The sequence below is a fragment of the Hordeum vulgare genome, chromosome 1H (assembly GCF_904849725.1).
Source record: "Hordeum vulgare subsp. vulgare chromosome 1H, MorexV3_pseudomolecules_assembly, whole genome shotgun sequence".
In the NCBI taxonomy this organism is placed as follows: domain Eukaryota; kingdom Viridiplantae; phylum Streptophyta; class Magnoliopsida; order Poales; family Poaceae; genus Hordeum; species Hordeum vulgare.
In genome coordinates, this window is record NC_058518.1 from 366421248 (window position 1) to 366447300 (window position 26053).

At 43.8% G+C, this 26053-nt stretch overlaps 1 protein-coding gene, 1 long non-coding RNA gene and 1 pseudogene across 2 annotated transcripts; 1 reads left to right on the forward strand and 2 right to left on the reverse strand.

Annotated features, from left to right (window-relative positions):
• Nucleotides 1-459: 459 nt before the first annotated feature.
• LOC123399275 lies at nucleotides 460-2016 on the reverse strand (annotated as a pseudogene).
• A 3056-nt stretch (nucleotides 2017-5072) lies between these two features.
• On the reverse strand, nucleotides 5073-8695 carry LOC123437518. The gene is made up of 4 exons (XR_006628697.1): nucleotides 7809-8695; nucleotides 7368-7625; nucleotides 5942-6033; nucleotides 5073-5827 (listed from the first exon to the last, which is right to left on the reverse strand). It is a non-coding gene; the product is annotated as an uncharacterized LOC123437518 (long non-coding RNA).
• Nucleotides 8696-8788: 93 nt separating this feature from the next.
• Nucleotides 8789-13113, forward strand: LOC123437501 (ubiquitin domain-containing protein DSK2a-like). Its single transcript, XM_045115714.1, has 8 exons — nucleotides 8789-9180; nucleotides 10301-11035; nucleotides 11143-11432; nucleotides 11517-11630; nucleotides 11707-11765; nucleotides 11877-11905; nucleotides 12569-12661; nucleotides 12749-13113. The coding sequence occupies exons 1-8, from the start codon at nucleotides 8943-8945 to the stop codon at nucleotides 12895-12897; spliced, it is 1707 nt and encodes a 568-aa protein (XP_044971649.1). The 5' UTR covers nucleotides 8789-8942; the 3' UTR covers nucleotides 12898-13113.
• The last annotated feature ends 12940 nt before the right edge of the window (nucleotides 13114-26053 follow it).

Sequence of the window (26053 nt, forward strand, 5' to 3'; positions counted from 1 at the left end):
AATTATTTAAAGTAGAAAAACAAAATGGAACTGAAAAGAAAAATAAAAAAACTAAACTAAAAAACAGACGCCCACGCATGGGCCGGCCCAAACAGGTGTGCTGCATCTTTTTCCAACGTCCAGGCCGTAATATAGGAGGTGCCTACATGGGTCGGCCGAGTTTGGATATTTTCCTATTTGAAACGTTTTTTATGACTTATAGGTGGCATTGATGGGTAATTTTAGTCAACTTTAAGGGGCAATTTGGATGACGTACCGAAGAAGCACTATTTGCTTTATTAGTAGGTAAAGATAGATGGCATTGGTGGGTAATATTAGACAATTTTAAAGGCAATTTTAATGACGTATCAGAGAAGCAATAGGTGCTTTATTAATAGGTAAAGATAAAGATAAAGATTAGGTAAAGATATGCAGGGTCAAACTAGTAAGAAATCACCAGGAAAGAAGATGCTGGAGCTCTATACAGAGGTTGTGATCAGTGATGATCCAACAGGCCAAACGTTAAAGCCCTTTATCCCTCATCATCTTCTTCACCTTCTCGAGGTCCTCCAACCTACCCGTGTTTTCGTACATCTTCATCAGAGTCACAAAATTATGTGCATTTTCAGGCTCCAGGTCGAACAGCTTTTCCGCGGAGATTTCTCCTATCCTGATGTTGCCATGTACTGAGCTAGCATGCAGCAAAGCCCTCAAGACTGTTGGCTCGTTGCCGAGACACGCCCGCTTTGACATGAACTCGTATGCCTCTCTGACCATCCCTGCTTTGCCTAGCATGTTCACCAGAGAGGTGCAGTGCTGTACAGTAGGCTGAATTCTGTACTTGTTCTCCATCTCAGAGAACAGCCTCATGCCGCCCTCCACCAATCCTAGATTGTCGCACGCCGAGAGCACCGCCATGAAGGTGGTCTCGTCCGGTCGTGCTCCGGAGTCCACCATACGGCGAAACATCATGAGAACTCTGAAGTCTTGGCTGTGGGCAGATAGTATAGCATTCCATGAGGCCAGGTCCCTAACCGGCATCGACTCGAACACCGACAGGGCATGGCCTAGCTCATTCTTTCTGGAGTACATTCCAATCAGAGCGTTTGCCACTGATAACTCCGTCTCGAGCCAATGACGGATCACCCATGCATGAACCTCCCGTCCCTGTTTGCCATCACCAGGGTGATGCCAGAGCATTGCCGACAGCACGACGGAGTCGGGCTTGTGCCCTTCTCCGAGCATCCTCCTCCAGGCCTCCGTTGCCTGAGTAGAGAGGCCACCGTGCCCCAGCAAGCCACCAAGCAAGACGTTCCATGAGACGGCATCCCTCTCCGGCATTGCGTCGAACACCTGGCACGCCATCTCCATGTCGCCGCACTGGGCGTACATCTCCACGAGGGCGTTGCACACGGAGACGTCGGCGGCGAGGCCAGCTGTGAGGGCGTCGCGGTGCACGGCCCGACCGAGCTCGGCGGACCGGGCGCCGGAGCAGGCCCGGAGCGCGCTCTCGAAGGTAAACCCGTCGCGCGGCGCGCCCTCCTCGTCCATCTGGAGGTAGAGTGCGAGCGCGTCGTCGTGGTGGCCGACGCTGGCGTATCCGGCGACGAGGCAATTCCACGGGAACGCGCGCTCCCGACGGGTGCGCGCGGGGAGGAGGTGGTCGAAGATGTGGTGCGCGTACGCGAGGAGGCCGAGGGAGGCGTGGATGTGGAGGAGGCGCAACGCGAGGTCCGGGTGGCGGCGGAGGAGGGAGACCGGCAGGAGGCCGCGGAGGGCCGCGAGGCGGCGGCGCGGGGCTGGGTGGAGCGGGAGCGCGGCGAGGAGGGGCGCGAGGAGGGACGGCGTGAGGAGGCGTGGCTAGGCCTCCAGGTCCGAGAGCACGCGGTCGAGGGTCGACGGACCCGGCGGCGGTGGCGGTGGCGGTGGCGGCGTGGAGAGGGGAGGGGGGAGGCGGGTGGACGGAGCCGGAGCGCGGCGGTGGCGCCGCCGTGGGAGCGCGCGGGAGGCATGGTTGGCAGCTGCAGTTAGCGCCATTGGTTGGTTGCTATCGGCACTACAGAGACCGACAAGACAACCAATAGACGCATTCTGACGAACTGACTGCATTCAGATCCTCTACCGGCGCAAGGGGCGAGGGCGGCGAGGCTCCGGTGGCAGGTTGGCGGTGGAGATGGTCTCCCCCGGACCGGATCGGGGCGGCAGCGACGGTGCTCGAGGCAGAGGGCGGCGCGGTACAGGCGGCACTTGGGGCCGGCGAGTGGAGTTGGCTGCAGGCCGGTGGTCGGCGCGGGGTGGCTCGACTGCGGATGGTGGTTCCCCGGTAAGATGCATGCGAGGGGTCGGCGGCGTGCTGCGAAGTCTCGAGCATGGAGCGGCTGGTCGCCATGGAGGAGCTCGGGAGGACTACGGGTTGATTATCAAAAACCATGAGGATGTTTCTGCAAAATGACAGAAAACGGTTCGTTGTGGCTTAAAACTGGACTGCGGGTTGATTACCTAAAACTGCGAGGGCTTTTCTGCAAAACGACCGACGACGGACGACAGAAGCGATGCGCGCTTTATTATTACTAGCAAAAGAGCCCGTGCGTTGCAACGGAATAAAAAATAACACACGCTCTGAACGTAATATATTTTCACATGGCATCACATTTGTGTTGCCGACGATGACCTTAGTGCTCACACAACGAAAACGCGTTTGAATGTACAGTCACTCCGAATAAGATGAGAAATATGTTGTTTCTCCCCACGAGGTTTTCCAAATGTGTGCATGTGTGGTTAACGATGTTTTCTTTCCTCTCAATTTGGTTTTAATTTAATGGATGTTTATTGCAATTTGTATCGTCGTCGAAAATAGAGAAAAAAAGGGCCGTGCACTACAGACTAAGTTTGCACCAAAAATAATATTTAAGAACTATTCAACAGCTAAAAATAACATCCTATTTGGATTCTACACATTTTTTAAATCAAATTTCATATATAACATGTTAAAATCGGACTTACGGTTTAAAAGATATGGATAATTTTGTTTTAGATAAAATGTGGATTGATTAACTGAAAAGTCAGTTTTTTTTTTGTTAAAACGAAAAAAAACGTTTCGGCTGACTTAAATCCTGACTGCGGATTGATTACCTGAAACATCAGAGGGCTTCCTAAAAAATACAAAAAAACGATTCATTTTCTGACTTAAATCCAGACTGCGGATTGATTACCTGAAACATCGAGGGGTTTTCTAAAAAATACAAAAAACGATTCGTTTTCTTACCTAAATCCGGACTGCGGGTTGATCTCAGGAAACGTCAAGGGCTTTTTTTTATAAAAGTGGCACGACGGACGACAGAAGCGATCGCCGCTTTATTATCTATCCCTACTAATAAAGCACCTATTGTTTCTGTAGTACATCATTAAAATTGCGTTTAAAATTCTCTAATATTACCCACCAATTCCACTATATAAGTTATAAAAAACGTTTTGCACGAAATCCTCGCATAGGCCGGCCCTAGCATAAGGACCAGCTGTACTACGCTCTGCTCGCTGGAAAATACACAGCACGCCCATTTGGGCGAGCCCATGGGAGGAGGCTATTTTTTTAGTTTTTTAGTTACTATTATTTATCTGTTCCTTTTTACTTTTTCTAATTCAAATTAATTAAAAGTAAACTTTCGAAATTCAAAAATTTATATTTACATAAATGTTTCATAAAACATAAAATGTTTGTAAATTCAAAAATTGTTCAGGATTTTTGTAAAAATGTTTACATATTAAAAATCGTAATTTTGGAGAAAACATTCATGAATAAAAAAAAGTCCATCATTTTACGAAATTTCTTTAATGCAATTAAAAAATGTTTGATAATTCAAAAAATGAATTATTCGCCAATTCACAAGAAAATACTTGAAAACAGTTCGTAATATAAAATATTGTTTGGAATTTAAAAAAATGTTTATAAATAGTAAAAAAAATGTTTTTGATTTTACAAATGTTCCCAAATTTGTAAAAATGTTCACGAATGATCGAGTGTATGCAGTTCAACATTAATGCTTCTGAGTTTTTCAGATTATATACGTGAGTGAATTTTGAAGAATTAATTGTGAGGGTGGATCGGAATATTATAGTATATTTTAGAAAATGTTTCTTGAAATTCAGAATAATTCTTTGAGTTATCAAGTTTTTTGAGAACCATGATATTTTTTTAAAAACCTGAATATTGTTTCAACTTGTGAATTGTGAGAAAAATTAAAAGAAGAAATATTTTCTTGCATTTGTGAACAAATTTTTGAAATCATGCGATAAGATATGAACATAATGTGGTCATCACCATTGAAAATGGTGCTTTTTTCCGTTGCAACGCACGGGTCCTTTTGCTATTATAAAAAAACAGGCGTCCACGCATGGGCCGGCCTGAACAGGTGTGCTGCATCTTTTTCCAACGCCCAAAGCGTAATATAGGAGGTGCCTACATGGGCCGGCCCAGTCCGAAGATTTTCCTGTTTGAAACGTTTTTTATGACTTATAGGTGGCATTGATGGGTAATTTTAATCAACTTTAAGGGCAATTTGGATGACGTACGGAAGAAGCACTATTTGTTTTATTAGTACTAGTAAAATATGCCCGTGCGTTGCACTGGGAGAAAAAACATGTCGCATCCACACATTTTGTATTTAAAAACTGCATGTTCATGTTCAAGGCTCATCCAAATCGGCATCTTGTGGTTCTGTCTAGTTCATCTAATAAACATACAAAACTAATTTTATAGAGCCCAAGTGTTGCATAACCTCCCAAAATACCATAAACCATCCAGAAGTCAGCTGGTCAAACATAACATGTGTGCGTAGCAAAGCAGCATATTCTTATTTTTACCATTACCATCAATGAAAAGGAAATTGTAATAGTCAAACAATGTCATAAGGTGGGTAAAAAATATGCAAGTATGGAAAGTATTGGCAATTAAAATGAAAGTATACAAAAATTTGCTTGGCAACCAAAACTCAGGTTCTGCATATTACACCACTGTAGTAATGTAATGGGGATTATCAATCTTCTAAAGTATAATAAGAAGGGCTAGCTTATAAACTGTAAACATCGTTTTATAGCTAAATAAGTATTACTCCCTCCGTTCCTAAATATAAGACCTTCTAGAGATTACACTATGAATATGAACTAACAGATATAGCTTGATGAAGTAGAGGGAGCCTTTTCTTTCAAATTAATAATGTGTTTCCTCCCAACACCGCCATCTGGAATATGTACATGAAGGTATACTGGAATACAGTGTCATGGTTTATAGTTATATAATTGTTTTTTCTCAGATGATTATCAAAGACTTATATGGCTGAAACAGAAATACATTTCACATAATGACATGCTTGCATCGATTAGAATATCAGGTCGGTTACAGTGGGCAAAGGGTTGGCAAATCTGTATGACCTGAGTTTCTTTCACAGTGTATTTCTCCAACAGCGTCTTCTTTTGCTCCTTTGTGAGGAGCACGTGCTCAGGAACCAGATCGTGATTCTTAATGTTTATAAGAAGCTCCCCTTCGTGCAGGACAGGGCTACATTAAACATCAGACATGGCGAGAAGCACTGGATATTAGTCATACGAGCACGAGGCATGAATGTAGAGCGCGACCTGGAAGACCTCGAGCTGCAATTTCTCCTGCGATAACCCGAGCAACAAGTTGCGGGAGAAGGCGGTCAGCGCCTGCTGCACGACGAGTACGCCATTGTACACGTTCTCCTGCTTCATCTTCGAGCTCTTGACCGTCTTCACGCCGGGCTTGGGCTCGTTCGGGAAGAAGATGTAGATCTGGAGGGGGCATTGCCAACACCGTCAATCAGTCGACGCCCTAGATATAAGTAGAAAATAACAAAGATACATAAGATATATAGCTTGAGAGGTTCTTTTGAACATGCTAACCAGACCAAAATAGAAACCAACCCATAACATAGGTAAAACTTACTTGTAGCGGTATGCAAGCTCTGTGAATAACTTGTGAACGACGTCATCAACCCGAAAAAATGTCGAGGCACGTCTTGCTGCATCTAGTGTACCCTATAAAACAATAGAATGTCCATCAATATAGCAGCAATTGCAGGAACGGAAGTTTCATGAGAAAGAGCTACCAAAATCATGCACTATATCTGGGCATGGGCATTTAAGTGAAGGGGAACTCCTGGAATGTGGAATGCTATAATTTTCAACTACACAACAAAACTCTCTGTATCAGAAACCTATTTTGCGTTAACTTCATCGTTACACGGTGACATTCAGATTTGTGTGAACTCATTTCGTATGATCACCGCTTTAACATCAGTGACAAACATGTTACATACTAACTTCTTCATGAGAGCAGCTTCCACGAAGTTTCATTCACACTTGCTTAAACAAATGAATGCTAACATTTCACATCTATCTACTCAGGTAGTCAAAACCTCAACAATCAAATAGGTTTCCATGAGAGGCTATAACAGGAAACAAGAAACACATAGGAGTATAAGACAACTGCACCTATGTGAAAGTTTTTTATCCATACACCATTGTGGTCCAGATTATGCCATTTTTCTTATCAGCACCAACCATGAATGACCTCCTACACAGTTTGCGGCACAAGATATCAACCCTGATGAGGACAACCTATCCATCTAATCAAGATGCCTGGTTCCACTACACCACTCAAGTAAACTTAACCTAAATAAATAGGCGCCACTGAACAATTCAGTATACTGTCCAAATTCAGCAATGCGGGTACTGGGCGATTAGGTTATACTGAATTTTTTTCCGCCAAAAAACTCTTATATAACGCGAAGCCCATACATACGTAATCACATATGAACTACCAATGTACTACCAAGGGAGATTAGGCTGCAACCAAAGGCATGCCACAAGATGGGGCTACAAATAAAACACAAAATACTTGGCAAAACCGGGCCTATTGAGTGGGCATTCAGTAAATTGGCTTGGAATTACATGGGGAAAGAATTATTATAAACACCATTTCTTCACATGAAATTGGTTGTGATACTACCATCCACATACTTATGCACAAATGGCAGAGATATACTTGAATAAAACTTGTAAAACAAGCAACAACATGATCCTCTTTTAGCCTTAGCAAAATTAGAAATAAGAGGCCACCTACCTTAGTGCTCATAATGAAATTCAAGCGAAGCAGTAATTCTCACACAAAAAAAGAGACTGAAACTACCAATCTACATGAAAGTTGTACACAAAACATAAATGAAGGACACAGATTGTAAACGGCAAACATAGATTGCTTGAGTCTGTTAAGCATGTAGATTCCCTCCTGCATATAGTCCTAGCTGCAGCAACGACACACACACACACACACACACGCCGTGCGAGTTCAGAGTTGAGTCAGTCATAACCTGCCTGAAAAAACGCAGCCCAGAGAAACAGACAACGCAATGCCGGTCTTACGGCTGATCCTTGCCGGAGCGCGGCCACCAGTGCCAGGAGTCGAAGACGAGCATGTCGGCGCCGAGCCAATTGCGGCTCTCGTCGATCTTGTCGAGCTTGAGCACGCGGCCGGCCTTCTCGCTCACGATGTCCACCAGGTAGTGCGATATGTAGTACACCAACGTCACATTGTAGAGCAAGGTCATCTGCACGGCCACTCACCGATGCTGTGATTGGGTCACCACCGTGAAACAAACCAATGTGCTTACTATCCAAATTTGGCACAGATAGGGAAAACAATTTAACAAAATAATCTTGTGATGACAGTAGTACAGACCAATCTCCAACGACAAGAAGCATATGAACCAAAAGGGGGTGAAACGTAATTAACAAATGACAAATGCGCAAACCTTGCGTGGATGAGCTTGACGCTGGTCTTCATGTTGGGCCGCGACCAGTTGTACGCGATCGAGCTCGAGATCCCGGTAAGCCACAGGCAACCTGCCCCCCGCCGGAAAAGAAGGACGCCACAGATTAGAATACACACATGCCTGATGAATCGGGGGGAAATCTACATGCCGTCATCCTCCTGCTCCCGATCCCCCGCCGCTGGATCTGCAACCCTCGAGGGTGAAGGATGGTGGGGGTGAGGATTTGGGGGCGGGTGGGGACGGGAAGAAGAATCCGGCGATGGTAGCGCGGGGCATCTCCGTCGGTGAGGATCTCCTCCAGTCCGGCGACAAGGGCGCCGCCCCTCACCTTCTCCTACTCCGATGCGGCTGGAAAGAGGATAAGATCAAACAAAGGATCGCGAGTGAAAATTTTACAGATGCAGGGTCTTTCTTGTAAATCTGAAACGTTTTTTCTAATGTCCACTTAATCGGGGACTGCGGGTTGAATCCTCGAAAACGGAGGGACTTTTTGACAAAAACGCCACGACGGACGACAGAAGCCATCGATGCTTTATTATTAAGGAAAGAGGTAAGATAAAATAAGATTAGGAGAGATTAGGTAAAGATAAAGATTGGTCACTGATTGCGGATGGGTCATCCGAGGGATCAGATTTGATGTATACGGTTGTAGATGTTAGGACTCTAGGCTAGACTGTACATGGAATCGTTGAGATTCGCACAATCCGGCCGAAAATTCCACTGATCCGTTCGATCGTCCGTTCGCTCCCCAGTGGGAATAGAGAAGCCACCGAACACCAGAACCTTCCGGTCACCGACTCGTGTGGTGGCGGTCCACGAGGACCCCCCAACACGGTGTCACGCCTCACGCAGCGCTCCCACCGCACGCAACGAATCCACGCCGTCCGCCACCCCTATCCGCGGCTTCCTCCGCCGTTAAATCCGTCGCGTCCACGCCCGGCCTGCTTCTTCTTCGTCTTCTCCTGTATCTCTTCTCTCCCCCGAGCAAGAGAAGGGAAGAAAAAGAAAGAAAGAAAGAAAGAAAAAAAAACTCGCGAAGCTCACGCGCACACGGCAGAGCCCAATCGCAGCCCACGCCCCCAGACCCGACCGGATCGAGCCACGGCCGAGGGCATGGCCGGAGCGGGCGACGGCGAGGGGGCCGGGAGCGAGTCCCCGCCCCCGGGCGCGCGGGCGACGCTCAACATCCGGTGCGCCAACGGCGCCAAGTTCACCCTGCAGGCGGACCTGGGCGAGACGGTCGGGGCGTTCAAGGAGGCCGTCGCCGCCAGCAGCGACGTGCCGGCGCCGCAGCAGCGCCTGATCTACAAGGGCCGGATCCTCAAGGACGAGCAAACCCTAGAAAGCTACGGTGCGTGCGCGACACACGGATACGGAAAGTAGGGCCGCGGTTCGGGCCTGGTGGGGTTGAATTGGCCGCCCCCCCTGCGTGAATTGCGAATTTTGCAATGCCCGTTTGTTGGTTGGGACTTGGGAGCGTGCTAGTGTGGATCAGATGCATCATTACGCTTATGCGCTGCGCTAGCTAATAAAGTACATGGGTGATTGGTTGATGCGGGTGAACAGTGTGGTATGTTAGTGACAACGTATGCCTGTTGGCCTAGATGCTCTATATAGCGTAGAAGTAGATAAAGCTGAAGGAAGCTTCTCTTGTCGCGACACGAATGCAATTCCAAGTGTTACGGATTTTAGCTTCCGTGACTTGTGCATCCATAATTACATAGCTGTGGGTGAAATCTTGAGAGATTTACTGGATTTGCTTGAGGTGCAGTCGGGAATTACTATGCTAGATTAAGGATCATCATAAGGAAGTTCCACTTTTTTTTTATGTGAAATTTGGCATAGGGTTTGATTGTTGAATGTAGTTTGTAGAGTGTAGTAAATCTGTGTCAATTGATTGTTCGTGTGTAAATCTATTTATATTTTGGTAAACTGAGCAAGCCTTCTGTGGAGTTTAGAGTTGAATTCTAATGAAAATGCATAATGTTTTTTGTTCCCTAAATGGTCGACATCTTATTTTTATTACAACCACAATCACTGGAGTTATGGCATGTTTCTATATTTTTTGTGTGCTACACTTCGTGTTGGGGAGATGCAGGGAACAGTCTGCAAAAGACTGGCAGATGCTACATCCTTGCATGGATCAAATAATGCTTTCCAATGAATTTGTTGCATCACTAATACTTTTCATGAAAAATCATTAAATTCCATCTTTGGATTCTTACTTATTTTGGGACAAAGCTGGTAATTCTTGTATGAGTCTGTAACAGATGGCTTCTTCTATTCCAAAATGTAACCATTTGGTTGGTCATTAGCAAATTATGTTACAATGAGATGAACGATGATTTGCGGTATAGTAAATAGTTGCACTATCTTACTCAATTTCACTCTTTTCTTTCTATGGTAACGTTGGCCTGTCATTTAGATCTTTCTGTTATTAAACATTTTTCTATGCTACTTGTGTTTTCCAGGTGTTGAGACAGATCACACCATTCACTTGGTGCGAGGTGTTGCCCAACCGGCAGCATCAGGAGCACCTGCTGCAGCAAGCCCGCAGGCTTCAACTACTCCGACCAGTGGCCCTGCAGGTGGTCTTGGAGGCTTATTTCCAGGCCTTGGTGCTACTGGAGCTGCTAGTGGCAGGCCAGCAGGTTTATTTGGGGCTGGACTTCCAGAATTAGATCAAATGCAGCAGCAGTTGAGCCAGAATCCCAACCTAATGAGGGAGATAATGAACATGCCAATGATGCAGAATCTCATGAATAACCCTGATCTAATACGCAATATGATTATGAATAATCCACAAATGCGTGATATTATCGATCGGAATCCGGATCTTGCCCATGTCCTCAATGACCCGAGTGTTCTCCGCCAGACCCTTGAAGCAGCAAGAAACCCTGAAATTATGAGGGAGATGATGCGGAACACAGACAGAGCGATGAGCAACATAGAAGCTTCCCCTGAAGGGTTTAATATGCTCCGGCGTATGTATGAGACTGTCCAGGAGCCTTTCCTTAATGCAACAACAATGGGAGGGGGTGGAGAAGGCACCCCAGCCTCTAACCCATTTGCAGCTCTTCTTGGAAATCAGGGGCCTAACCAACCTGGCAATCCTGCTACAAATGCTCCAACTACCGGCCCAGAATCCACAACAGGAACCCCTGTTCCAAATACTAATCCACTTCCAAATCCCTGGAGCACCAATGGTAGGTTCTAGTTATTTTGAGTTTTTTGTTTGTTTTGTTGTTGAATGTTGATAATTACATGTGGTAGTATTTTTATTCTCACAGCTGATACAATTTTATTTTCCTAGCTGGGGGTGCGCAAGGAACAACGCGGCCAGGTCCTGCTGCTAGTACCAGGGCTGGTTCAACCGGCGGCTTAGGAGGGCTGGGTTCAGCAGATTTGAGCAGTCTGCTTGGTGGTCTTGGTGGGAATGCAAGAACCGGTGCCGCAGGTGGGCTAGGAGGGTTGGGTTCAGCAGATTTGGGGAGTATGCTTGGTGGTCCACCTGATGCTACTCTTTTGAGTCAGATGCTTCAAAACCCTGCTATGATGCAGATGATGCAGAACATTATGTCTGACCCACAGTCAATGAACCAGGTACAATATTTTTCAAAACTAGTTCTTTTATGATCTTTTTGGAGATGACCTTGGATCATTCTGTAACATTTGCTTGTCCCACAGTTGCTTAGCATGAACCCAAATGCACGTAGCCTGATGGAGTCAAACCCTCAGTTGAGGGATATGTTCCAAAACCCAGAATTTCTTCGCCAGATGGCATCCCCAGAGGCTTTGCAGGTAAAATCTGTCGTGATGCATGTTCACAACTATTCTCGTATTTTATTTTATGATAGTTTATATTTGTTCTCCGCAGCAATTACTCTCATTCCAGCAGACACTGTCATCACAGCTTGGACAAAATCAACCTAGCCAGTGAGTAACTCTAATTCAATATCACCCCTTCTTTTTATGGCATTAAATGAAATGGAGATTATGAAGTGCAGTTATGTGTTTGTTGAGTCTTATCTTCTGTTTTTTTTTCAGGGCTGGTAACCTAGGAGGCAATGGCACAGGTAATTGTCCTTGATTATTATGCTTTAGATCAGGTTTGATGTGTATGGTCCACAGTTCTCTTATGTTGCTTGTAGTAGATCTCCTGTGGCAAGAATTGCTTTTCTATACACACTCTGCTTGGTTCATAATGTCCATCAAGTTTCTGTTCGTCGATGTGTTAGGGTATACTGTTGTAGCATTATAATCTTTACCACCTGTTCATTTGTAACTCTATGCTACTACGGCGACTTTTTTGCAAGGAAATTACTGAATTGAACGTTAGAAGTTTGAAGCTTGCAGAATCATTTGACTTAAGAGTCAGTTATTGATGCGTTCTTGATTCTGTATCATGTGATACTTTTCTTCCAAATGAAAATGGGTTGTCTCTGACCAAAATACTGTTCCACTCATTTGGATTTGTCAACTGAAAAACAGATGGTAGTTCCCTAGGCCTATAGACCACTGCCATGGAGCCATTTTTATTTGTAATGTGTCTGATCTACTGTCCAGCTGCTTTGCGGTGCTACCTGGATATTGAACAGAAATTCTACGTAGTCTTTGACTGCAGAGCGATCAGTTCTGAAGCGACACTAGATGTGCAGTGCAGAGATCTTAAGTTCTGTCTGCCTAGATAAACACATTTTATCATTACCTTTGTTGAGGTTGTGTGTGAACAAATACAGGCGCGCGGGGAAATGTTGGCCTGGACACCTTGATGGGCATGCTTAGCGGGCTTGGTGCTGGAGGTGGCTTAGGTGTACCAAATACCTCCAATGGTCTGTATGCACTACCGTTTTGAGAATTTACCTGCTCTTATTGCATTCTGTTGGCTGACGATGGATTCCCCGTTGTCAATTTTTCAGTGCCACCGGAGGAACTCTATGCAACGCAACTCGGCCAGCTCCAAGAAATGGGGTTCTTCGACACCGCAGAGAATATCCGGGCATTGATGGCCACCTCTGGGAATGTACATGCTGCTGTGGAGCGCCTTCTTGGGAATTTTGGCCAGTAGATAAAACGAGCCAGATGCTGCCCGTAATCTCCCTGTTTTAGCCCACAGGCAGTGTCCGTCTACAGTAAAAAAGGCGGAATAAAACATTTAACTTTTTCCCCGTACATGGTCGTCATGCCTTTGTTTTTTCAGTGTTGTATTGACAATTTGGATTGATGTACATACATATCAGATCATCCGGTATTACCGCAAAGAATATGGCTTAGTTTCTTTTAACTGTCTAGTCGACTCTTCATTTTTTCTGAGATTACAAGAACACACTCCATAGACACACCGACAACGTATAGGTGCATGTGTCCTGCTCAAAGTCTTCTTTTCTATCTTCTCCTTTGATGCAACTCCCTCAAATCTTTATGGTTTGTTAGTGATGCCATGTAGGACTAAGGCCTTGTTTGAAATCACCCAGATTATATAATCTAGTTTTTATAATATATTCTATCTTCAAACAGGACAGCTTATGGTATGGATTATGAAAACTAGATAGATAGATTATTAAAAACTCATAATCTACTCTATACCAGCTAAAATTAGATTATGAATTGCTAATGATCCATTATCCTTGTAAAGTTGGAGATAATTACATTCCTACCACCGTCATCTTTAAAAAAAAAACATAGGGCAGACATGTCATTATGCAATGTAAAACTTGGATTACAGTTTATATAATCTGGTCTCCAAACATGTTCATCTAGATTATTTTTATAAACCAGATTATATAATCTATCTTCATAATCCAGATTGTCACAATCTATTATGGTTCCAAACAGGGCTTAACTAAAACCCGTCCGGGTTTCCACATTTTTATCAGATTCCGGACACTGCAACATGTGGTAAAAGAAGGCAAAAGCTTTGGTCGTGGTATCACAACATCTCAGGATGGGTGAAATCATATATGAGAAAGAGGAGCGAGTTGACAATATTTTTTGCACAGAAAGATGAACAAGTCAATAATATTTTTGCAGATACTAATGACGTGTTTGGTAGGCCGCATAAAGTCCGACTAGGTCTTGAAGGGATGAAAATGGATTGTTTGGTTCCTGCACTGAGGCTTGGCTCACATCGACATGAAACTTAAAGCATCCAGAGCCTGACTCGCTATGAACGCTCGAATCGACCTTTTCAGCAAGCCAGACTGAGTCAGGTGCAAGCACAAAAGTAAAACGCGGCATGGGGCACGACGCAGGGGGTTCGGTTGGAGATGGTGACGAGGGGAATCTGCGGAGGTGGGATGACGTGAAAAATACCCTCACCAACCCCATTTGCTCACTCACCCCTAGTTCTAGGACAAGTCGTCCTTTGTTATTGGCATCGACGGTGGCGGCGATTCAGATCTGCAGGTGCGAAGGCGGAGGCGGCGTTGGTGGCGGCAGTAACACTCCTCGGCACCGACAACTCCTTCTTCCCTTCTTCTCCGACTCCATCCGACCATCATCGTCTCTGGTATGTCTCCCCGGCCCGGAAGGTGTACCCCTCCCCTCCTGTGCTAGGACCGTTTAGGGTTGGTAGTGCCTAGGCTGACCGCATCATGGATGTCGCTTAAGTTGTCGATGAACGGACGAAGCTTCTGGTTCAGACAACATCGTTGACAGTTGTGTTTCAGGCCTGGATCCTGTTGGTCCATAAGAGAGTTGTTCGTGGAATGAGAGACCTCTCATTTGGTATGTTTCGATGTTAATCAAGGATAGGGAGAGGATAGCGAATCTGAACTACATCTACAACTGTTTTGTGGATGCTTAGAATGAAAAGAAAACCATTTGCAAGACTTGTCCAGACCTTCAGGAGCAGGGGGTTGCTAGAAGATAGCATCCATACCAGTGTTGAAGAGCAAGTGGCCATGTTCCTTCATGTTGTTGGTCATAACCAAAGGTTCAGGGTTATCCACAACACATTCAAGAGAACAATGGAGACCATCTCCATGTACTTCAAGCAAGTATTGTACACTATTGGGAAACTCAGAGGAGAGATGATCGTGTCACCAAGCGACCGGACTCCTACCAAAATTCGCACTAGACCTAGATGGTATCCATACTTCAAGGTGAGCATTGATAGTATGTTGTTAATGCCTTCATATGTTGTTCTTTTTCTGTTGTAGCCATAACACCGTCTTGTAATGCCATTCCAGGATTGCATTAGCGCAATATATGGTACTCCTGTCAGTGCCAGAGTTCTCAGGTCACAAGCTGCAACATACAGAGGGAGAAAGCGGTACACAAGCCAGAATGTGCTTGCTCCTATTGACTTTGATCTGAAGTTTACATATGTCTTGGCTGGCTGGGAAGGAACATGTGACACCCCCAACTTAATTGTACGCTCATCATACACACAAATGCGTACGATAAAGATTAGGACACACGGAAAGATATCATAACACAACTCTAGACACAAGTCATACAAGCTTCATATTACAAGCCAAGGGCCTCGAGGGCTCGAATACATAAGCTCGAATACAAACGAGTCAGCAGAATCAATTAATATCTGAGTACAAACATAAGTAAACAAGTTTGCCTTAATAAGGCGAGCACAAACATAAGCAACGGATCGAAAAGGCAAGGCCTCCTCCCTCGGAGCCTCCTAACTACTCAACAACCTTAACGTAGTTGTACGCTTCGTCGGGGTAGTATTAGTCGTCAGCAGGATCAACTGGCTCCTGGGCTCCGTCATCTGGTCGTGAAAATCATATCAAGAGGAAAAAGGGGAGTAAAGCAACTTTGAGTACTCATCAAAAGTACTCGCAAGACTGAGATGAGAACTATGCTAAGTATGCATTGGTTTCAAAGGAATGGGGCTATATCTTTGGACTGAAGTGCAGAAATGCTAGAATATAGGAGGAAGACCTAGGCCTATCGAAGACTATCATCTTCATGGGCTTGCAACATTAGAAGAGTGTAGATGAGTAACACATATGTAACAATTATGTTGCAGCAAATTTATTAAATAAGCCCAGAGATCCTTCCTCGACTCCGTGCGAGAAAGAAATCTCGGAGCCAACATTTCAATTTAAGTCACACTTCTAGTTGTATTAGATTGGGATACAACTATGATCATCCGTTACCGTGGACACGGTTAGTCAAATAGATATACTTCCCTCCAGGGGTGCACAAACTTATCCAACAAGCTCGATTAACTCTGGCCGGACACACTTGCTCACGTAATGCACGGCCTCGACTGATCGACACGCCGTAGTACTACCTAGGGTCAACAGAGAGGCCACACGTCGGTCTACATCCTAATCACAAAGGGTCATGGGCCAATCTCCCTTCACAATCCTCCATGTTACGTAGGCGGTCGGTGTCAGTCCTGACACCTCTTTATACAAAGACGGTGCTTACGCGGGCCACCTGGACGCGTGCTTCTCAATTGTGACATCTGAAGAGCTTTCGGGCGAATGTACAACACATAGTGCCCATACTTATTCCCATGTGGTTGTTAGTGCGAAACAGGCCAGAGGCCTTCTGAGATCACATATCCAAACCCATTAATGTTTTGTTAACTACAGTGACGATCAATGATCCTCGACATGTGGTCCCATCGCCCTGTCTCGAGGTCTTGTGGCAAGGGCCAAGAATGCCCGACCAGGCCTCTTGAAATGATGCGGGTATCCACCCGCTCCTTCACCACGACGACGATCAATGACCCACGATATGTGGTCTCGTCGCCCCATCCCGAGGACTCATGGCAAGGGCCAAGAATGTCTGGCCACGCATCGTCACTATCACGCGGTTATCCATCCGCTCCACACATATCATCATGTTCAAGTAGTAAAGTTAAAGTAACCATGTGTCTATAACATCAAAGGAATTCGAGGTATCACCCTCGATGGATTCAAATCGATGTAACTCTTAAGGTGACCAGGGAGGAATCACCCTCGATGATTGATGCTTGAGGTGTAGCACGATGGAGTCGTTATCGGAAGTGGTGAAGGAGGAATCACCCTCCATAATCCACCTCTGGTTAACTACACTACATAGTTAACATCACGAGTACATCACGAGGTATCACCCTCGGTACTCGGTAGTAGCTCTACAGAGTCGTACAACTAAGGGGTGTGAGGTGATGTGATAGTTCTGGCTCATCGATCAAGATGATCTGGTCTTCGAGTCTTCGAGTCTTCAATGATGAAGCAGGGGGAACTAGGACGTAGGGGTCACTCGGGATCACTAATCAACCTATACTAAGCAATTAGTATAACAATAAGGTGCAAAAGAAGTTTAACAAAAACAGGCTATGCATCAGAACAAGAGCTATCTACAACGGTAGCAAAATCTAATGCAAGCACGAGGGAGAAAGAATGGGTGATATCAGAATGATCAAGGGGGGTTTGCTTGCCTTGTTGCTTTGCTGCAAAAGGCCGATCGCAAGGGGAGTAGTCGTACACGGCACCAACATCAGTCTTGGTGTCTATCAGAGAAAAGAGGGGGAAGAAACACTCAAGCAAATGCATCACGATGCATGACATGGCAATATGTAGTGCTAGGGATGAGCTAACGTGGTACTACACGTCACAGACGAAGCGGGAGAACATATGACGATATTTCCCTTGTCTTTGGCTATTACCGTACATATGGTTCTAACGCTAAATGTTCATGTTCATCATGCTAGGGGCATGTGACAGATGAGCGGACAGCCTATTCGGACTCGTGGGATTTTTCTGATCAACTTTCATTTATAAATTATTTTCATTCGAGTTATAATTTATTTTATATTAATTTTCAAAATTTTAATAATATTATGAAATTATTGGAATTATTAGAATTCAGAAATATTAGTTAAAATGCTAGGTGCACCTGGTGCACTGCACACACAGGTGCACCACATCCCTAGGGTCTCCCCTAGGATGGGGCGTGGGCCACCTCTGGGCTGGCCCTCCTCCTTGGGTGCATGCGCCTTAGGTGGGAGTGGCGGCCAACCCACCAGGGGCTAGTGCGCCACCTATCACAACCCATGAGGCCCTTTGGGACATGTGGACCCTCCCGCTGGACCCCCGGAACTCTTCGAGAAACTCCATCACAAAACCGGTAACTTTTCGAAACTCTTTCGGAACTCGAATACCAACTTCCCATATATCGATCTTCATCTCTGAACCATTTCGAAGCTCCTCGTCATGTCCGGGATCTCATTCGGGACTTCGAACAACCTTCGGTCACCAACATAATAACTCAACTATATCTATATCGTCACTGAACGTTAAGTGTGCAGACCCTACGAGTTCGAGAACTATGCAGACATGATCGAGACACCTCTACGGTCAATAACCTATAGAGGGACGTGGATGTCCATATTAGTTCCTACATATTCTGCGAAGATCTATACCGGTTGAACCAACAATGTTAACAATTCAATTTATCCTGTATAAAGTTCCCTTTGTCCATCGATATATTACTTGCCCGAGATTCGATCGTCGGTATCTCCATACCTAGTTCAATCTCGTTACCTGCAAGTCTCTTTACTCGTTCCGTAATACAAGATCCCGTGGCTAACTCCTTTGCCACATTGCTTGTAAGCTTATTGTGATGTTGTATTACCAAGTGGGCCCCTAGATGCCTCTCCATCATACAGAGTGACGAGTCCTAGTCTTGATCCATGCCAACTCCATAAACACTCTCAGAGATACATGAAGAGCATCTTGATAGTCACCCAGTTATGTTGTGACGTTTGATACACACAAGGCATTTCTCCGGTGTTAGTGAGTTGCATGATCCCATGGTCATAGGAGTAGATACATTAACATGCAGAAAGCAATGGCAGTAAACTTGATACGATCAAATGCTATGCTTACAATTTGGGTCTTGTCCATCACATCATTCTTCTAATGATGTGATCCCGTTATCAAATGACAACTCATGTCTATGACGAGGAAACCTTAGCCATCTTTGATCAATGAGCTAGTCTAGTAGAGGCATACTAGGGACGCTTTGTTGTCCATGTACCCACACATGTATTTGATTTTCCAATCAATACAATTATAGCATGGATAATAAACGATTATCATGAACAAGGAAATATGATAATAACTACATTATTATTGCCTCTAGGTCATATTTCCAGCATCTGCCACCGCCAAGATCAACATCAATGTACAACACTCATACCCTATATAAGTTATGTATCTCTCCTATCAGATCCAATAAATTTGCCACACTTTAGTATGTGATGTGCACCAGATCGATTAATTTGCCTGATTGAAACTATTGTCTATGTGTAAACAGGTCAATCTATGAATTGTGCATTTACTAAATGTCCGTATATCTCCAAACTAGCTTGAGTATTTCAGGCTTTAGCACTCACATATCAAATGCTTTCTTCAAGGTGTAGTTTATGGAATAAATAAGAACCTAAATTTTGCCTTTCTGCTTGATATTTGTAGAAATTTGTACTTAATCCTTGATATGTGATAATGAGTGAAGTGTTTGCAGACAATTTGCAGTATTTATAGTATATATATATATATATATATAATGTGAATTCTATTAAAACAAATAACTCGGTTGTATGTGGATCATTCATCCCAATGCCATTCTATTTTGTAAATCTAAGTTGCTTGTTACTTGGTCATAAATTTGTAGGCTATAATCATACAATAAGGTTTCTACATGACAAACGTTCATGACTTCAACGCGAACCTTCCATATCCTTGATGGATTTATTCCCATACTGCTATGTACTTATGCTACTCTCTATCACATATGAGAATAGCAAAAAGATTTATGTTTAGTTCACAAAACAACATAGTACCTTTGTTGCATTAGTCATGTTCGTGTTTTTGTGCACCCTTAGATTGATATATATTCACTTATCAGTATTTAATCTTTCCAGGTAAATCTTGATATTGTGTAAGTGCTACATGCTTTAATTCCATGGATAATAATTCTAATAATAAAGACGTGCCCTGTTTCTTCATAATTTGGCTCATGTAATGTGCTTATGTAAGAATTCCTGATTTGCTCATGTGGACAATATAGATTACAGATCTATGGAGATGTACATTGGTTGCTTAGATAGCTTTATTTTCCTTTATTAGAATTTGGAAATGAATCAGTATTGGGTTGGACATTGCTCAACTGTGTTATGAATGCACTGCCAACATTGCGCTTTTTAACCATGTACGTGGTTGTCTATCTATTATCACGCTCATGACCTCTCCATAGAAGTATTTCTCGTTCTCTCGTTTAGGTACTAATAATTTACACTTACGAGTACTGTTTGTCTTCAAGTAAATTCAACATCTTGTTATCTCATATGAACATAATACATCATGCATGTGAAGCTTTGATCAATTCACAACAATTCCTGATGGTATCTTAATTTTTTTCCAGTGCAGGCCAATCAAAACTGCATGCCAAGCACTAATCACCAGAGTTACCCAAGGGAGCTTTAAATTGTAGGAAGTGCCGCTACTTGGAACATAGTTTCAGTTTTTATAGGTAATGTTATACTTGTAAGACTTTTTTTTTCAAATTGATGCAGAACAATTGCGAGCCTCCGATATGCATGATTGAAAAATGAGATATACAAATGAAAAGTCACTACTAATTGCCCTTTCATGTCTTTCTTTTGCTCATGGATTTTGCTTCCTTGAAATGATGTCGTGGTTACTAGAAGATAAAAAGAAGTTGCCACAGAATTTGCAATATTAGGAAAATCTACAAAGAAATGCAAACACGGTAGATAATCCTTTCACTATGGATGGCATTGTATTTAATCCTTCAAATATCGTGGGTGTATTTAAAGATCAAGATTATGGAAATAAGATCATGTTTTATTCTTAATGCAACATGTGGGAGTTTCCTTATAGCTAACTTACTCCTCTCAGTCCGTCATGTTTGTGTTCAGTATTATTTAGAAATCAAAAAATCTATATGCTATTGAGATAGGAAAAAATTCTTCATGCTTTAATCGTACATAGTGGTCGAGGAATGAGCAACCCCGAGAGAGGAATTTAAGTGCTTGCCGTGACACACTATAAGGCAGTCCTTGCGTTTTGCCGGTACATCTCCGTCGTATCTATAAGTTTTTATTGTTCCATGCCAATATTATACAACTTTCACATATTTTTGGCAACATTTTATATGATTTATTGGACTAACATATTGATTGAGTGCCAAGTGTGAGTTCCTGTTTGTTGCCTGATTTTTGTTTCGCAGAATATCCATACCAACTAAAGTCCAAACTTGATTTTTTACGGAGATTTATTTTGGAATATATTTGAGTTTTGGGAGGTGGAATCAACGCAAACGGAGGCCCACTTCCTCCACTAGGTACCAAGGTGCGGCCCATACCCACTAGCGCGGGGTGGTGCCTAGTGGACACCTCGTAATTCGGTTGGGGCTCTTCTTTGGGCAAAATAAAGCTAATTTATGGATAAAAATCCCCTCAAAATTTCACCCTGATCGGATTTATGGATCTCTAGGAATTTAAGAAACGGTGAAGGGACTGTTGGGTAACGTAGCATAAATTCAAAATTTTCCTACGCATGTTCAGATCTTCCTATGGAGAGACCAGCAACGAGAGAGGGGTAAGAGCATCTTCGTACCTTTGAAGATCGCTAAGCGAAAGCGTTGCTAGAACGCGGTTGATGGAGTCATACTCGCGGCGATTCCGATCTAGTGCCGAACAACGGCACCTCCGCGTTCAACACACGTGCAGCCCGATGACGTCTCCCGCACCTTGATCCAGCAAGGAGGAGGGAGAGGTTGGGGAGTAAGTCCAGCAACACGACGGCGTGGTGTCGGTGGAGAGACGAGGTCTCCCGGCAGGGCTTCGCCAAGCGCCGGCAGAGAGGAGGAGGGAGAGGAGCGGGGCTGCGCCGAGAGAGAGGAAAAACCGTGTCTCAAACAGCCCCGAACCCTCAACTATATATAGGGGGAGAGGGAGGGGGCGCATCCCTTAGGGTTCCCACCCCCAAGGGGTGCGGCAGCCCCAGATGGGAGAGGGGGCGGCGGCCAGGGCAGGGAGGAGGGGTGGCGCACCCCTCTGGTGGGCCTTAGGCCCACCTATGCTAGGGTTTCCCCCTTCCCCCTTTCTCTGGTGCGCATGGGCTGGGTGGGGGGCGCACCAGCCCACCTAGGGGCTGGTTCCCTTCCCCACTTAGCCCATCTAGCCTCCCGGGGTCGTTGCCCCCCTTCGGTGGTCCCCTGGGACCACCTCCGGTGGTCCCGGTGGTCTCGGTACATTACCGGTGACGCCCGAAACACTTCCGGTGTCCAAAACCATCCGTCCTATATATCAATCTTTACCTCGGACCATTCCGGAGCTCCTCGTGACGTCCGGGATCTCATCCAGGACTCCGAACAACTTTCGGTAACCTCGTACAACAATTCCCTATAACCCTAGCGTCATCGAACCTTAAGTGTGTAGACCCTACGGGTTCGGGAGACAAGCAGACATGACCGAGGCACCTCTCTGGACAATAACCATCAGCGGGGTCTGGATACCCATGGTGGCTCCCACTAGCTCCACGATGATCTCATCGGATGAACCACGATGTCAAGGATTTAATCAATCCCGTATACGATTCCCTTTGTCTGTCGGTATAGAACTTGCCCGAGATTCGATCGTCGGTATACCTATACCTTGTTCAACCTCGTTACCGGTAAGTCTCTTTAATCGTTCCGTAGCACATCATCGTGTGACTAACTCCTTAGTCACATTGAGCTCATGATGATGTTCTACCGAGTGGGCCCAGAGATACCTCTCCGTCACACGGAGTGACAAATCCCGATCTCGATTCGTACCAACCCAACAGACACTTTCGGAGGTACCCGTAGTGCACCTTTATGGTCACCCAGTTACGTTGTGACGTTTGATACACCCAAAGCACTCCTACGGTATCCGGGAGTTGCACAATCTCACGGTCGAAGGAAAAGATACTTGACATTAGAAAAGCTTTAGCATACGAACAATACGATCTAGTGCTAGGCTTAGGATTGGGTCTTGTCCATCACATCATTCTCCCAATGATGTGATCCCGTTATCAATGACATCTAATGCCCATGATCAGGAAACCATGATCATCTATTGACTAACGAGCTAGCCAACTAGAGGCTTGCTAGGGACACATTGTGATCTATTTATTCACACATGTATTACTGTTTCCTGTTAATACAATTATAGCATGAACAATAGACGATTATCATGAACAGGGAAATATGATAATAACTATTTTATTATTGCCTCTAGGGCATATTTCCAACACGGACAGAAAACAGGAATGCAAAACAGAAGAGAACAGAGAGGGAGATCCAATCTCGGAGGGGCTCCTGCCCCTCCGCCGCCATGGAAGCTATGGACCAGAGGGGTAACTCTCCTCCCATCTTAGGGGAGTCCAAGGAAGAACAAGAAGGAGGGGGGCTCTCTCCCCCTCTCTCTCGATAGCACCGGAGTGCCGCCAAGGCATGTAGTGTGACGGCGATCTACATTAACAATCTTGCTGCCATCAACACCAACTCTCTCCCCTTCTATGCAGCGGTGTAACACCTATTTTCCCGTTGTAACTCTCTACTTAAACATGGTGCTCAAAACTACATATTATTTCCCAATGATATGTGGCTATCCTATGATGTTTGAGTAGATCCATTTTGTCCTACGGGTTAATTGTGATATGATGTTATTGATATGAGTTGTGTGTTGATATGGTGTTGTCCTAAGGTGCCTTCCGTGAGGAGCACACGTGAAGGATACACGCTGGAGGGTATGCAATATGCTCATGATTTGCTTATGGTGGGTGGCGAGAGTGACAGAAACTTACACCCGATTAAGGGAGTTGTGCGCGTATGGGAGTAAAGAGAACTTGATGTTTAATGCTATGGTTGGGTTTACCTTAATGATTTCTAGTAGTTGTGGATGCCTGCTAGAGGTCCAATCATAAGGGCATATGATCCAAGTACGGAAAGTGTGTTAGCGTATGCCTTTCCCTCATTGCACATGATAAGTATGTATCATGTTATATTCAATTGCCTATCGACAATCTTTTTCTTGCGTTACACAAAAAGCTTTCTACTAAACAACACCAAACTTTTATTTACTTGCTCTTTATTTTTTTGTAAAATAGTTTCATACTTGTTCTAGGTAAAGTAAGTGTTTACATGCTTAGAGTTGTATCGATGGTCGATAGAACTTGAGAGAATATTAATTCTACCTTTAGCTACTCGTTAGGTTCGACACTCTTACTTGTCAAAAAAGGCTACAAATGACCCACTACACTTGTGGGTTGTCAAGACTTTTTTCTAGGCGTTGTTGCTGGGGAGCAATAGCATGGTGTGAATATTCTCGTGTGTGCTTGTTTGCTTTATCACTAAGTAATTTTTATTTTCTGTTATTAGTTTTTTTATATCTTTAGTTATGGATATGGAACACGAAACACCAAAAAAATTAGTTGTACTTGCCACTCATGGAGATGGGGAACCTCCTAAAACCCTCGATGCTCGTTATGTGGAAAATATTAAACACTACTTTGATAATCGTGAGAAAACCCCATTCAACTTGATAATGGGTGTAACATTGGATTAACGTAAATACTTTAGGGATTATCACTTTATACAAAAAGGGAAATTGTTATGGGATCAAATTCATATGTTGCATTGGTATTCTTGCAATTTATGCGAGAGATGTGATTATAATTGTTGCTCTAGGATGAAGGCTCGACACTTTCCCTTTACATGTGAATTTAATGATAATGAAACCTTAGCATCTTATGCTAATGGTATATATGATTACTATGATGTGGAACTAATAGAAGAATTTGTTGCTTTCAAGGGAGCTTATGAAATTGAATATTTGTTTGGAGAGTGTGAAAATTATGATGATGCTGTTTATAGACCTGAAATTTTTGCTATACTTAAATATTTCTATGAGAATTATGAATACAATTACAATATTGATGCATTTCTTGAGAAAGTCTCCGCTGTCCAAGAAGAGACTAATATTTTGCACGAGCCTATGGAAGAAGAAATTGCTGAAACTGTGAGCTCATTAGATGAAAAATATGAGGAGGAGAGCGAAGAACAAAAGGAGGAAGAGCAGATTAGCTACACGTGCCCATCTTCTAATGAGAGTAACTCTTTAACTCATACATTGTTCAATTTACCTTTGCACATACCGAAGGATGAATGCTATGATCCCTTGGATTCGTTTGAAATATCTCTTTTTGATGAACTTGATGCTTGCTATGATTGTGGCCATGATGACAATATGAATTATGCTTGTAAGGATGAACTTGCTATAGTTCCTTATGTTAAAAATGAAGTTTTTTGCTATTGCACCCACACATGATAGTCCTATTATCTTTTTGAATTCTCCCAACTACACTATTTCAGAGAAGTTTGCTCTTATTAAGGATTATATTGATGGGTTACGTTTTACCACTTCACATGATGATTTTTATGGATATAATATGCATGTTCTTTCTGCTCCTACTTGCAATTATTATGAGAGAGGAACTACATCTCCACCTCTTTATGTTTCCAACACGATAAATTGCAGGAAAGTGCTTATGCTATGTATTGGCCTTTACTTGATGTGCATGAATTGTTCTTTTATTACATGTAGATGCATAGGAAGAGAGTTAGACTTCTTCATTCCATGATATATGTTGCGTTTTGCTCACTACTAAATTACAAATCATTGTTAATTAAAATTGACTTTGAAAGACCTTGGGATCCGGGTGGATCCATTACTTGTGCACTTTATGCCTAGCTTAATGGCTTTAAAGAAAGCACTGCCAGGGAGACAACCCGGAAGTTTTAGGGGGTCATCTATTTATGTTGTGTGCTTTTAAAATATTTTAAAACAAAAAAAATAAAGTGGGGAACTTAAAACTTTTCAAAAATAAAAGTGAAAGTGAGAAGGACGAGCACCGTTGAAGTGGGGCTAGCCTTGAACTTTGTTCATGCCCATGGAAACATTGTGAATCTTGATTAAGGAAACTTTTCAACAAAAATAGAACTTGAGATAATATTAATTCTACCTTTAGCTCCTCGTTGGGTTCAACACTCTTACTTATCAAAAAAAGGCTACAAACAATCCCCTACACTTATGGGTTATCATTTGCCCATGGCAACGTATGGGCACATTTACTAGTGATATGAAATAGCATATAATTTCATATCAAGTATCTAAGATTAATAATATAATAGCATGGAACAATAAAAAATATCAATTT

What these genes read in the sequence shown, in the direction of transcription:
- LOC123437501 (XM_045115714.1), top strand. Translation starts at nt 8,943, where the DNA reads ATGGCCGGAGCGGGCGACGGCGAGGGGGCCGGGAGCGAGTCCCCGCCC. An exon ending in GGACAAAATCAACCTAGCCA is followed by an intron (nt 11,766 to 11,876) that starts GTGAGTAACTCT and finishes TTTTTTTTTCAG; the next exon opens with GGCTGGTAACCTAGGAGGCA. An exon ending in TGTACCAAATACCTCCAATG is followed by an intron (nt 12,662 to 12,748) that starts GTCTGTATGCAC and finishes TCAATTTTTCAG; the next exon opens with TGCCACCGGAGGAACTCTAT.